At 37.3% G+C, this 14041-nt stretch overlaps 1 protein-coding gene across 1 annotated transcript in view; it reads right to left on the bottom strand.

Moving 5' to 3' along the window:
- The window catches only part of ANO10 (anoctamin 10), a 131621-nt gene that overhangs the window by 44883 nt on the left and 72697 nt on the right, over positions 1-14041 (bottom strand). Inside the window, exon 12 of the mRNA XM_074575125.1 lies at positions 3927-4043. Coding sequence (XP_074431226.1) covers positions 3927-4043 — 117 coding nt within the window. The remainder of the gene's footprint in view (positions 1-3926; positions 4044-14041) is intronic.

Raw genomic sequence — 14041 nt, 5'->3', positions numbered from 1 at the left:
TCACGTAATTACTCTCTCATTTCCTTTGCCTGGGTCTAGTTTCAGTGCAGAAAGAAGGTATTACTCTGATGTTTGCCTCAATGGGAAGAAGGTAATACTGGGAAGAGCTCATAATACCTGAAAACACGACTGTAATCTAGTCCACAAAATGCAAGGTATGCTGTTTAATCTGTGGTTGTCTTGTGTTTCTGGAACTTAGACCTTTTATACGGATGGACTGCTGACCCATCTCCAACCATGAGGGCCTTTTGTCTATTCAGTAAGCTTTGATCTGTCCAGAAGCTAAAATGCTTATCACTGGAGCTTTCATTCTCACTGCCCTGAAAATGCTAGATAGTCCTCACACTAGTTTTACAGCATTGGTCCTCACCTACGCCTATATGGTAATTCCTGAACCATGGAAGAATTAACTGACTGTTCCCTTGCTGCTTGCAGGCACACCTATACTTGGTCTCTCTTCCTTAAAATAGGAACCAGACAAAAGAGCATGGCATGCTTCTGCACTTGCAAGAAATAGATGCCACAGAGCAGAGTACTGCAAAGAAGCAAGGGGAGTCTCAGGCACCTCACCCCACTTTACTGCCCAGCTACTTCCCTAAAAAGGATCGTGTTGTTCACCAGAAAAGGGTACATCACCCTAGCACAGACAGTACCCACTTCTAGCTGCCCAGCATCCAGGCTTCCTTTCGGGTGACGAAGCAGCTGACAACAGTTTAGGGACTGTGAATGCAATCACTCTTGCTCCTCTTCCAAAAATCTTGATCCATATTCTCTTTAGTTCTCTATTAAAGAGCTCACATTAAGTTTATTCTCTGACCCAGCCTCTCTAAATATGGAGTATAACCAGCTTCCTCTACCATTCTTCACATTGAACGACATCAGGGAAGTTTGAAGCAGAAGCAAAGTCTACAGATGTAGTACTTTCCCCAATTAGGATTCAGAAAGGTTAAAGTATTTTGTCTTGAGTCATGTCAACAAACTTTCTTATGATACTTTGTTGTATTTTGAAAAATAGATCAAATTATTACAACTCATTCAGCAGTCCACTCCCTTTCAACAGTCTTAACACAAACTAAGTAAAGAAATGTTTAAAAGAAATATTTCAGAACTTCCGAAAACCATTCTTAAAGTTTGAGAACTTCAAGAAGTTCTGTCATTCCAATATAAAATGATTTTTTTTAATTATGCCATTTTTCACTGTATAGGAGGTTTTAACAAGCTCTAATGATGATCATTCATCTCTATTAGGAAGCTGAGACACTGTATTCCCTAAAATCCCTTTCAAATAGACACTAACTCAGTCTTAAATGGATTTGGATGCAGAATAGTTACTGTCCCACTGCACCGGGTTAAAAAGCAATTAGCTTAGCATTAATGAAAATGTAAAGGTGCTTACACTGTCAAAAGTTAAGGATCCCAAACATGATCAATACAACTGTTCAAAGTAGCTGTATTAGGAGACTTTCTCTCCATGCGCTATATATGGAGCCTAGTAATCTGTTTTGGCATCTTAGAGGTTTACAGTCTGATGGTGTTAAAACCCTTCTAATAGCTACATCCCAAGACAGCAGTACTCTAAAAGCTCATGGTGAAACACAACGGCACGCACGTCTGGATAACATCAAGAGAGGAATGTGATGCATACTTGCACAGAAACATATAAACCAGTGTCTGCATAACACGTGGTCCCACAACACATTTGCCCCAGACTTTTATGTCTGTGTTTTTTTTAAACAGCTGTTTTGGGGGGGGTTGTTGGTGTTTTTTGCTTGAAAGTAAGATATACAGCATAAATTACCATGACAACTCTCAATAACAAGAGGAAGAACTTGAAATCGTGCTTCTAAAATAAACACTTTGGTATCTTTTTGCACTGCCAATGTGTTACTTTTAAATGCAGGTATGTTTCACTCAAAAAATTAAGGCACTGGAGAAAAAGACCAAGTCTCCACATGTCTATGGGACACATAGTACGGTATTAATCAGAGAAAATCTGAAAAGGTGATGGTAGACACTTGTGTTTGAAGTACCTACCAAGGCACCTGAAAACCAGCCAGTATTCTTCCTGGATCCTGTAGGAAGCCTGAAAGTATTAGATGAGAACTGCCAGGCATCTGGTTCTTACTGAAATTCAGACTAACTTGTCACTACCGAATTAATGAAACAACCCTGAAGAACTGGGAATCAGGCACATATTATTGTAGGAAATGCACATATGCAGGAATAGGAGATGAAGTCCTAACTGCTGACACGCACACTCAATTGCAAGAGACTCCGTATATATTCCAGTTGGCACATTATAACCAAAGGTGACTATATTCACTTAAGCTTAAGATTCCAGTGGATGACCTAGTTTTGCCTGTCTACAAAATGAAAACAGAGAATGAACAACTAAAACAGTAATGTAGTCCTGTTCCTTTTAATATTATCTAAAAAGTACATGAGGTACATGAGATCCGTGACCAGCTGCTGGTAACTTCACATTGACATACTAGAGAAAGGCAAAACAAAACTATCAAGGCATTAGATTCAATAGTAATTTGGATTTTGTTTGCTATGGCTGATTATGGAAGACAGTGCTGACCTCAACAGCGATGTTCTAGTAACACAAAAAACTGTGGGGTTTTAACTAGAAGAGGCAGTGTACTGTTTACAGGCTTAGTTTGTCCAGAATTAAGAGATCATTTTGTCAAATGCAGCTATGGTAGATGTTTTAAAAAGTCACCTCCCATTCTACACAAAATACCCAGTACAGAGGAGGTTACACATCTGTATGTGGAGCACACAAAGAATATGTTCATGTAAAACTACGCACTGCAGCGTAAAAATATCTGAGCTAACAATAAATAGGTGAGCCTGTCTCTGAAGCTCCATGCTGTTGGGTTTTTTTTCTGGTAAGTAAGGTAGCTGAGAAATCCTATCCAGCATAGTACAGTCAGAAACTCCTAAAGCATGCTGCCATTGCAAAACCAGCTCTGTAGAATACTGGAATCCTACTGAAGCTAATCTGATTCTTCACCTTTTTTGATGTCCAGCACTCTCTCCATGGAATCATTTGTTAAAACATAAATTTTCAGTAGAAGAATCTAGTTCCTCATTTTCCTAAATTGCTTGGGAATGCCTGTTAAGTATATTGTAAAATATACCTTATTTATGCAATAAAATAAGATTATCGTATGGACAGGAAAGTAAGGCAACATTACCTTTCCCTCATACATACTTAGTTCTCATTGAGTCTGTTCACAATTTCTGTTTATATTAGAGCTACTTTAACTGTTTATTTGTGAAGGTATTTCAGCAATAAAAGAAATACTAGTGTTGCAACAACAAGTACCTTCAGGGGATGAAACAAGGTTTCATAGAGCCCAATGTCCTTTAAAAGTGACAACATATGTTGTGTATGCTTGCACACACAAGTGTATGCTTGCACACACAAGGACAACAGACATTTCAAGTTGCTATATTACCAGAAATTTCAAGCTGCCTGAAAAGGAAGACCATTTTCCTGGTGTTGACTCACATACATTGGTGGGTTGACAGGACAGATAAATCTTCCAGCTCTTTGCTCCGCTTCTTAAGCGGTGATGGATTGGCAAAAAATGAAGCATTATCTATCTGAAATGCTACAGTTTACAACCCAATGTGTACAAGTAAACCAGCGCTGTTTTCTATTTATTTAATCCCCTGTGCTGTACATTGTGCTACCAGTTCCATGCTCCACTCAGCCACCCCAGCTCTACCACCGCAACCTGTGGGGCAGAGGTGGAACACCTTTAGCTAGCTAATCTTAATATAATGTAAACAGGAATTTCAACATCCATGGATTTATGTATTTATCCACGTAAAACAAAAGCAGAAACTCCCTAGTTTACCTTTCTGTCAGGCCACCTATGTTTTTCACTGTTATACACATCAGTTGCTCTTACCTGTTGTTTGAGAGCCTCTAGAGATTCAAACTCCAATTTGGCCAGTTTTATCTGGATATCTCTTGGTTTATCCGGAATTACAAATGCCATGATAAACTTTATCGCTAGTAGCAAGTGCTAGAAAAAAAAAGTAAGAAGAAAAATATTATTCTATAGAGTTTGAAGCATGCAGAGAACAGCATAATACTATTTCCAAATCCTAGTAATAGAGGTATAAACAATTACTTCTTGTGACATGTACAACATGGATAGCATACTATAACCACATTGAGCCTTAGCTACTCCGCTTTTTTTCTGTTTACAGTCATTCGTAATTTGAATATAAACACATACAGTTTGGCTTATTTTCATAATAATCCTATTTTCACTGTGTACTATAAATTTAAAATTCAATTTTATATTTGTGATTCCAGATAAAGTAATAGCTTTTAAAACATATTATTGGTGCATAGAAATTAAATTACGACACCCAGAACGTGTAGTTTCATAGTGAAATTTTTACATATATATACACTGTTGTGGTTTAACCCCAGCCGGCAACTAGGACAGGGTGCTGTTTGTTCACTCTCTCCCCCCAGCGCCAAGTAGGGTAGGAAGAAGAGGGAGAAGAAGAAAAAAAAAACACAACAAATTCACCGGTTGAGATAATGACACTTTAGTAGAACAACAATGAATGAGGAAAAAAATAATAATGATAATAATGGTAAAAGAATATAAAAAAAAAAATGATGCAACACAAGTTGCTCTCACCACCCAATGACGGGTTGCCCAGCCTGTCCCAAGCAGCGATCGCGGATCCCTGCCCCCCCGCCAACCCCCATTTATATCCTGAGCATGACACCTATGGTACAGAATATTCCCTTGGCCACCTTGTCCTGCCTATGCTCCCTCTCAGCTTCTATGGGAAGCTGAAAAAGTCCTTGACTTAATAGAATCATTACCTAGCAACAATTAAACCAGTCTGTGTTATCAACATTATTCTCATACTAAAGCCAAAACACAGCAGCTACTAGGAAGAAAATTAACTCTATCCCAACTGAAACCAAGACATACATACACACAAATATAATTACATATAATTAGATGCAATTATAAAAACATACATCTGTGCACGCACACATGTGCACATGTCATGATATAAATTAAACAAGTATATTGTAAAAAATATGAACAAACCCAGAATCTTCTGCATTAGGGAAGTTATTAAAACCTAAAAGCACTCCTGAGAAAGCATTAGAAGAGAACAAAACAAAATAAAATACGATCTTTAAAGAACTGGCATACTCATGAACAGAAACCTTCCAGGAAATGGAGAAACATTCCACATATAAGATGCCAAATCAGTCAAAATTTATCACAAAAGTTTATAATCTGATTTAAGAGAAAACAAGCATGAAGTTCTGTTGAACCTAGTCAGTGACCAGTCTTTAAATTTCACTTAAACATGCACCATTGCCCTCATCTCACCAAAACCGTCAAACTGTCAAATGTCAAGTCAGTGGTTTTGTTTCTTCATTTTTGTCAAATATGAATATAACCTAAACTAGAATCATTAAATCTTATTTTATCAAGGGCTGAGCTAACAGTATGCTGCATGTTTGCACACAAGAACTTGCTCCTAGCTGAGAAAACCCTGACCAATGTAAGGCAACACTTAAATATACGTGCTTAACTTTAAGCATGTGCTCAGGTTCCATAAAATGGGACAGATCAGTGCTCTTTTCTGAAACACAGACCAAAAATCTCTGAGATTCTGGAATTACGTGAGCAAAAAGCTAGCAAAACCATTACAGACTTCACAAGAGTGCTAGCAAAACTCTGAATAAGCCAATTCCAATAAATAAGGAAGACAAAGTAAAAAATCAGATAATAGTAACAAGTAAGAAAACAACAACAAAGAGCCATACATGAAATTATTTTTAAAAACATATTACAGAAAAATAGTTGTTAGATCTAGGAAACAAACTATTAGTGCAAGGCATAATACTTTTTTTAAAGAGGTGAAAGGAAGGCTGAAAATTAATGTAACGGTAATACATCATCAGTGAAAACCTGAACACAGATTAAGAGGTTAATGAAGCAATTAGCATGTCTGCTGTGTAATGCAATGGGTAATACCTCATTATTAAAAAAAAATAATAAAAAATTACATCAACAGTAAAACATTCTCCCACTCACACAAATTTTGTTTCCCCACTGAACCTAACAGTGTCCGCCGCTAAGGAGCTTTTCTTGCAAAAAAAATTATAGCAAACAATGTTGGTTTATGCTAGAAATACATAATAATAAAAGATGTCTCAGAGCTAGCATTGGAGGAATCTCTTAAATGGAAAAAAGTAACATGTTGAAGACAATAATAAAAAAATAAGACAAACAATACTCCTATGCAGAATGGAGTCATAAGGAATCACAGGTTGAAGGAGAATAACTAATTCTACAGATACAATTTTGGTTTGGAAACAGGAAAATAAGGAGACCAAATTTGGAGTAACTCAAAACTAGATAACAGGATTAGGGTAAAATCTTACATTTAAGGTAAGTGACTCAAAGAACTAGCAGAAACTGAGGATTTGGACAGGGATATTTATTTGAAAAATTACAATGGACATTTCAGTTGAAAAAAAGACTCAGCATCACAAAACATAGCTTCTAGCTGCCCAAAGTTGGTTGGACTGGGGTTCATCTCACTTTGCTATACAAAAGAAAAAAAATCATGTTTTTTATCATATTAAAGAGCACGAACCAAATTTTGGAACTATCACTGTTCGGCCACTGTCTCTTGAAGAGCCTTGAAAACATAAGCCAAGCTAGTAACTTAACACAGAGACTTCAAAGTAGCTCCAAATCCAAACAATTTTTAAGAAAATAAATCAAAACCATTTCAGGGAAATGTAAACAATACTGTGGAGAACAGAGACTGACTAAGTTTTCCCCATTTTTGATAGGCGTAAGGAAGGAACAGAAGACACATCTAGGGAAACCAGAAATAAAACCAACAAAAATGCTGCAGTTAATCCAGGAAACCACCGTATTCTTAAAAATAGATTTAAAAGGGCAACGTGTTTTAACTACTTCACCATGTGAAGAGTTTTATTGTTGTATCGACTAACCAGAATCCAGCAGTTCAGCAGTATTCCAGGGATAGGTGTTTTGGCAATAGGCTACCCGTCACCCACATGTACTGAAAAACGCCTTTGACACAAACTAGCTGTCAGAAAATAAGGTAGTTTTCATGCTAGCACAACTCATAGCCTCTAAACACGAGGATATAGCCTTAAACACAAAGGCAGGACCTCTGATTCAGAAAGTCTTCAAGCCAGAGAGGGCTCGAAAGTTGGAGTACGGATGGGGAAAGTCACTACTTTTATTTGCCCTACTGTCTTTCCTAGGCATCCACCACAGGCCACTGTAAAAAAAGATGACTGGGTTAGGTAGACCTTTGGTTTACCCCTCAGAATAGCTTTTTTTATGTTCTTTTCCCTCCCATCAAAACAAAGCTTTATCAGTCATAAAGTGCTCAGAACTGTGTGGGATGTCCCTGTGTGCAAGGCTGTGACCCCAGAAAACACAGACTTAAGTCTGGACTTAACAGACTGCAAATTCAGTTCAATTCCACCTCATAAGTCCCAGTGAACCTGAAAAAAGACATCAGAGCAACAGCCTCCCTCGGATAACTTCTCCAGCTGTTCCTGTTTGCAAATTAGGAGTAATATTAATAAAATTGTGAAGGGAACTGGCAGAAATGATGAATGTGGGTCATACAATTCATGAAACCTCTTTAAAAGAAAATGTATCTAATTTTATTAACAGCTTATATCACATTTTGGAATTGCTATTTGACTAAGGAAATGTAAGTAGTTATTCAAGAGAAATTGAAGGAAAAAGTATATCATTCATATTCCATACTGATTTCTTAATCTTGTTTTAGTACAATTCCTGCAAGTCAGAGCCACAAAGAGGAGACATCTGCTTTCAAAAAAGAAATGTCTTAAGAGTACAGTATAAATCACCAGGATAGACAGCAAAATTCTCTTTCGTAGTGCAAAGTTACATTAACACTAGTATGAATATATTATAAAAGGAGCATACGAAAGTTTATTCAAATTTTCTACACAACTAGTGCAAATTTATTTGTCCAATACTGACATTTCTTCATAGAGTTGGGTTTGGGTTTTTTATTTCCCCTTTTTTTTTTTTTGTTAAATCGAGTTACAAACGCAACCATTATTTCTAACTGCAACCATTAAAAAGCGGCGTTGCTTCCAAGAACATGCCCTTCATGATTACAAGAGGACTATTTCACTGCGAGCAAAACCCAGGATAACATTCACACAAGCTGTAAGCGCTCCGATGCCAACAGCAAAGTCCCCTCCTATTTTGCAATCTGCCAAGCGGGCACAGAGAGAAAAAAGAATGAGTCTCTCCCCCTCGATAAATGCAGTGCCATCAAACTCTTTGTGGTCTTGTGCCAGGTGCTTAGAGAGCCAGAAGAACTATTCTGTTCTGCAAAGCCACCGACAAGAGTAGAAGCAGCAGCTGTGTTTTGCAGCACTGGGTCCCCAACCTCATCTATTCTAAAACAGAAAATGCAAATTAGGGTTAAATTCCTGGAATTTTGAACAGCTAATTTGATTTCTATAGTGGTCTTACTGCAGCAATTCCTGTCAAAATCTACTCAACTGAAAAAAAAGAAAAAAGAACATAAGCAGTAGCTGTGTTGCTAGTTAGCTGATAAAGTGCATGCCAAACGTCAGCTTGGAGAGACTTTAATAAAATTTTGTATCAAAAACCTATTTTTTTTTTAGATTCTAATACTTATAAAAACTTGCAATTAAAATCAGAAATCTGGACCTAGTCGAGCCTAGAACCAGTACATACTATGAAACAAGAGGGTCACTGGTTAGTAGCTTTGCATAGATAAGGAACTCTACACAAAAGCCAACACCTGAGAATAGCAAATCACTTTAAACCTCTATTTTCAACGGGTATATGCAAAATACCTTTGCAAATGTAAAGGAAACTATGGCTGGAGGTTAATGTTGCTGTCAGAGCAGAAGGCAGGGAGATCACTAAATTCTTTGTTAGGACCCCGCATCGCAATATTCTGATATTAAACTACGCTAAGACCAAACACTAAGAACAGACCGAAAAAAAACCCCCACGTTTCTGTCCGTCTATGGCAACAGTCTGTAGCTTTGAGGCTCTGCATCTTTCCGAGAGTAGGAAAAAGGCGGGAGGAAAGTGAAAAATAATTCTGTCAAGGGAGCAATACAGGCAAAGAAAAATTTCCGTAAAGCTCAGGAAGTTCAATTAAATTAAATTGTCTTTAATAGACAGCAATAAAATAAATTTATGAGCAAATATTTCTGCAACATACATAAAAAGAAAGCATGACCAAACTTTCCTTCCCACTGTTAGACTGAACTGGCTTCATTACAGACTCTTGCTAATGGAGCAGAATCATCACAGCTGAGGGACTTTAAAAAGAGCCGTTCTTGTACTACTCTGATAAATGCTGCTTTTAAAACCTCATATCCCATATATTATTATGGAATTTTTCTAAAATGGGAACGGAATCTGCCTTAGTAAAAACCTCGGACATTCTTTTCCAAATTTCGTTTTACCCATGCACATGTCCAAAATCCTTGAAGTGGGTGAGGGGAATGATAAAAAAGTTGTTATTTCACGTTGGTCCTTTTTCAAGGCTTCTTCGCATCTCCTGTTCGGCTTGAGACTTTGTCTTCTCTTCCCACAGACATACACACGCACGCACCTACAGCCCAGACACCTGCCACAATCTGCATGCTTCATCTACCCCATTTATCCCCAAACCAGCACAACTCATCTCTCCCACATTTCAGCCAGAAAAAGCTTTCTCCTCCTCCCTGCCAAAACTCCAGGGAAACGCTAGGACCGAAGTGCAGCCTCCCTGCCTCTCGCCGCTCCAGCAGAGGGAAGTCTGTCTCAGCTCTCACCTGGAACACTCTCAGCACAGGCGAAACGTTCATGCACTTTCACCTTCTGCGCTCTTTTTAAGTCTCTACAAAGCCCATAAAACAAAGGTGTTTCAGAAAATTATACCTTTGCCAAGTTTGGGCAGTTTTCTCATAGGAGCACCATAAAGCACATTGTTTAGATCAGAGTAAGCCTTCTGTCAACCTTTGCATTGCTACTCCAGAGCACAGATACAATGCGCCTTCTCAACACAACAGTAATCTTATTTTCATATATTCACAAATATTCTATCTTCATATCATTTTTATATTTATATATTTTCTCCTTTCTTAAAAGGAGAAAGGCATTTATGTAAAAACGCAAAATCTCCAAACTGGGGGGGGGGAAATCCATCGGGGAGAGTTTCAGCCTTCCCCATTAAAATGTAGCTAAGATATCGATTCAACTACACAGAAGCTTACTACAAAACGTGTCAGAAAGTGTAAGCAGACACGGCATTATCCAGTCCATTTATAATTTGTAGCGGAACATCTGTTTCTTCCTCTGAGCTGATGAGAACACAGACACTCAAACCCACAAAGGCTGCCCAAGGAAAACTGGTAGCTACATTTCTGACAGAACATTTTGCAGACCATCAGAAGGGCAAGCGCAGATCGTCGATCTCCTACTGACCCTACCAGCATGTTTGTGAAATCTAGCCCCGCTCAACAGAGTATTTAAGCTTATGATAAGTTTTAAGCATATCTATAAATATATCTATGTTCAGAAAAACATTTAAGCCCAGGCTTAAAAGTAGATTAAAATATAATGCCCGAGTCATTTGCTGAATCTGGGTCTTAAAATTGAACAGCTGAATCACAATACATATTTTCTTTTCCTGGGGGTGGTGCGATGTTATGTACTAAATTCACCCATCTGAAGAGATGAATGCCAGCTTGCACAGAGTCTCCTCACATTTACATTTCTGAAATGGTTTTAATTAGGGCAAAAATCCTGGTCTGTATTTTTAGTACCAATCCACTATAAAACCTCACAAGTAGAAATCTATGCTGAAAAAGATACCAGGCTTTAATATGCAGTTTTGAGGTATATTTCAATCACAAAAACAAGTATTAAGCTACAGCATGAGAATAGGGGGTTGTTTTATTAGTTGCACATACGTTAGCAGCATTGGCCTCTAGCAGCGCTGAAACACCCTCCTTCTTCCAGTTAAGACTTGGCCTTATGCCTCAAGACTATGGAATTGGTTTCTTTCAGAAGAAGCAAATTTATTCTAAATGCTACAACTGCCTCACGTACTATCGCTACTGGAAAAAAGCCAGTTCCAGACCAGCACTCTTGAGCAAGAGACTAACACATAAGACAACATGAAAGATTAAAAAAAAAAAAAAAGTAAAAAAAAAAAGTAAAGATAATCACTAAGGAAGCAGATTCTCTGCTCATGTTTCCAGGAAGTAACTGCATAAGCAATGGTTTTAGCAAAGCAAAAAATAAAGTAAAATATTGCAAACATCATCTCCTCGTGAGGGGAGATTTCTTCTGCACTTACATATTTTTTGCACTCTCCTGTTTTCCAAAAAGCTCTACAATACTGGTTGGAAAGCAAGCAAAGCGAGCCAGTACTACTTCTAAAACTTAGTCCTGCTCTTGGAAAGCCTTAGGAAGTACTTAAACCTGATACAACTTTGAACATAAGTCATCAGGGGCAATCTGTTAAATAAATAAAAATTCTACTGGTGCACACGCTAATAAAGCACAAGTAATCTGATAAATTGCATAGTTGTGATAATTTTTTCATCTTACAGCACCATCATACTTCCTAGTAATTCAACATTCTTTAAAAACAAATTTTCTAATTATTTATAGATTATTTCTTACTCATGTTTAAACCACAGCTGTTATACATCATATTCAGTCACTAATGAACTGAAGCAGTACCTGGTTTTATCACTCTTTTTGAAAAGATTTAGATGCACAACTGTCCTCCACAATTTTCTCCAACAATAGCAATTAAGATGCGAGGCAGCCCAGAAATCTATAGAAATTTTGTCACTGACTTATCTGATGCTGCAAAAAAGCCACTAGTTCTTTATTTCTCAGCATTTACATATCTGTTCAAGGCTCTTCATAGATCTCTTACACTGGTATCTTTAAGCCTACTTTCAGATTACTTTTTCAGGACTTTCTCTGAATTGTTTAAGTACTTTTTGAGATGGTGAAGCATTAAAAAAGAGGGGGGGAAGAGTTGGTAAGGTAGAGTGTTTTATTTACATACCCAAGCAACACTCTCCCTAAAATTTGTATTTTATGTCTATCACACAAAATTAAACATTCAGTAGGTTCTAGAAACACCTGCTGAAAGAAAAAATTCTAAATAAAAGAGTTGCTGATACGAATCTTGTACACAGAATTCTGACTGACTGCAGCTTGAGGAAAAAACAGTTACCCTAATAATCTTGTTTTATAAACACAGCATATTCTGTGACCCAAAATATTTTATGATACAGCACCCTTGCAAAACTGTGTCTATAAAAATCTCTACAAAAACACAACACACACAAATGAGCCTTTCAGAAATGTTCTGACATGATTTTTTCTCACATTTGCTTCATCCTGTAGTCAATTCAAAAGACATGAAAAAAAGCACTGTAGGTGTAAATTTGTCTTGGATCTTCTAAGTATTTGCTAATGGTTAATTTTGCAGTAACCCAACAGTCTTGAAAGGAGCATGATAATGCAACCCATCTCTATGTTACCATTTGATAATCCTGAAATGTTTTGGCACAACCCTTATCTCAATTTATGGCTAGTGTTTAATAGGAACTGGGATAAGAGTTGCCAAAAGCCAAATTAGCTAATGCTGAATGTAATGAACAGCAGAGCTTTGATCACGCTCTGAAATAAATTCTAAGTGAAAAGTGGAAAGAAGGATGCCCATGGAATTAAAATCGACAGTATGATTAATACCAACCCATATGAAGTGCCTCTTAGCTGATTGCTAACATTACATATTGGCTCCCACTCTGACAGGTACAGTTTATTGTCAAAATGCCCTCATGTTCCACATCAAGAAACGGGGGGGGAGAAAAAAAAAGTTTGCTGTTTTCTATTAATCCTCAAAATGTATACTTCTTTCTACCTTTAAGCCGTATATTTTTCTCTGTGAAAAAGACGCAAGTAAATCACAGTGCATGCCATTGTAATTATGCATTGTAAGGAATTCTTTTTGTCAGGACTCAGAAATTCCTCCTCAGTTACACGACTGGATGACCTGGGATTAGCAAGGAGATATGAGGCATTATTTCTGCCAGGGGTTTGAAGCTATTGTAAATCAGTTTGGTGATAAACAGAAATTGTCACCTACTGTAGGCATCACAGATTTTGAGGACTCTCTGCTCCTGCCTCAACCAAACCTTATTTGTTCTAGTGCAAGCCAAAGTGGATGGTATAAAACTCCCAATAGAGTTTGGACAGATTCAGCAAAGATATCAAAATGTACACATGTGAAAGAAAAATCACTATAATAAGCCTTACATTGTTTTTCCCAAAACTGTATGTTAGTTATGGAGATTGTGAGACAATTTACAGACTAGTCAACCTGACATTTTTCCTCAGTTCATGCTAGGAAAAGGTGATGTTGCATCTATATTACAATTTAAACTATTTTAAACATCGAAGCTGATGTTTTTGTCTGACGCCTTGACAGCAAGTGACACAGAACATAACTGGGGTTTAGTTTTAAGAGCGATGTTTCAGGCAGTTATGCTTCAGAGATGATATATACCTAATTTTTTATCTTTAACTGTGAATAGCAACTTATCTGACTAGATGCTTTGCATTGTACTTAGAGATATTTGCTTATTTCTCCCACAACTACCTGGCTTTACATACAACTGTTTTATGACGCTTTCAAAGCTGATCACAAGAACATTATTTCTGCTGAAAAAATCTGTTCACCTCACAACACCAAGATAAAAACAGTATCTGAATAAACACATTTAAAACAAAACAGAATATTCTACCGCACTGCAAAAGCATGTTCATTGAATGATTCACAATTTTAGTGTAATGCATAGCTTTATTCTGTGTATTCACTCTCTTGGAAGTGGCATGTTTTACTCTACTTCTGTTTGAAGCTGCAAGTAAATTCTGTAGGACAC

Source organism: Larus michahellis, chromosome 2 (assembly GCF_964199755.1).
Source record: "Larus michahellis chromosome 2, bLarMic1.1, whole genome shotgun sequence".
NCBI lineage: Eukaryota > Metazoa > Chordata > Aves > Charadriiformes > Laridae > Larus > Larus michahellis.
The sequence above is the reverse complement of the archived record's forward strand: the minus strand, read 5'-3'. Positions and strand labels throughout refer to the sequence as shown.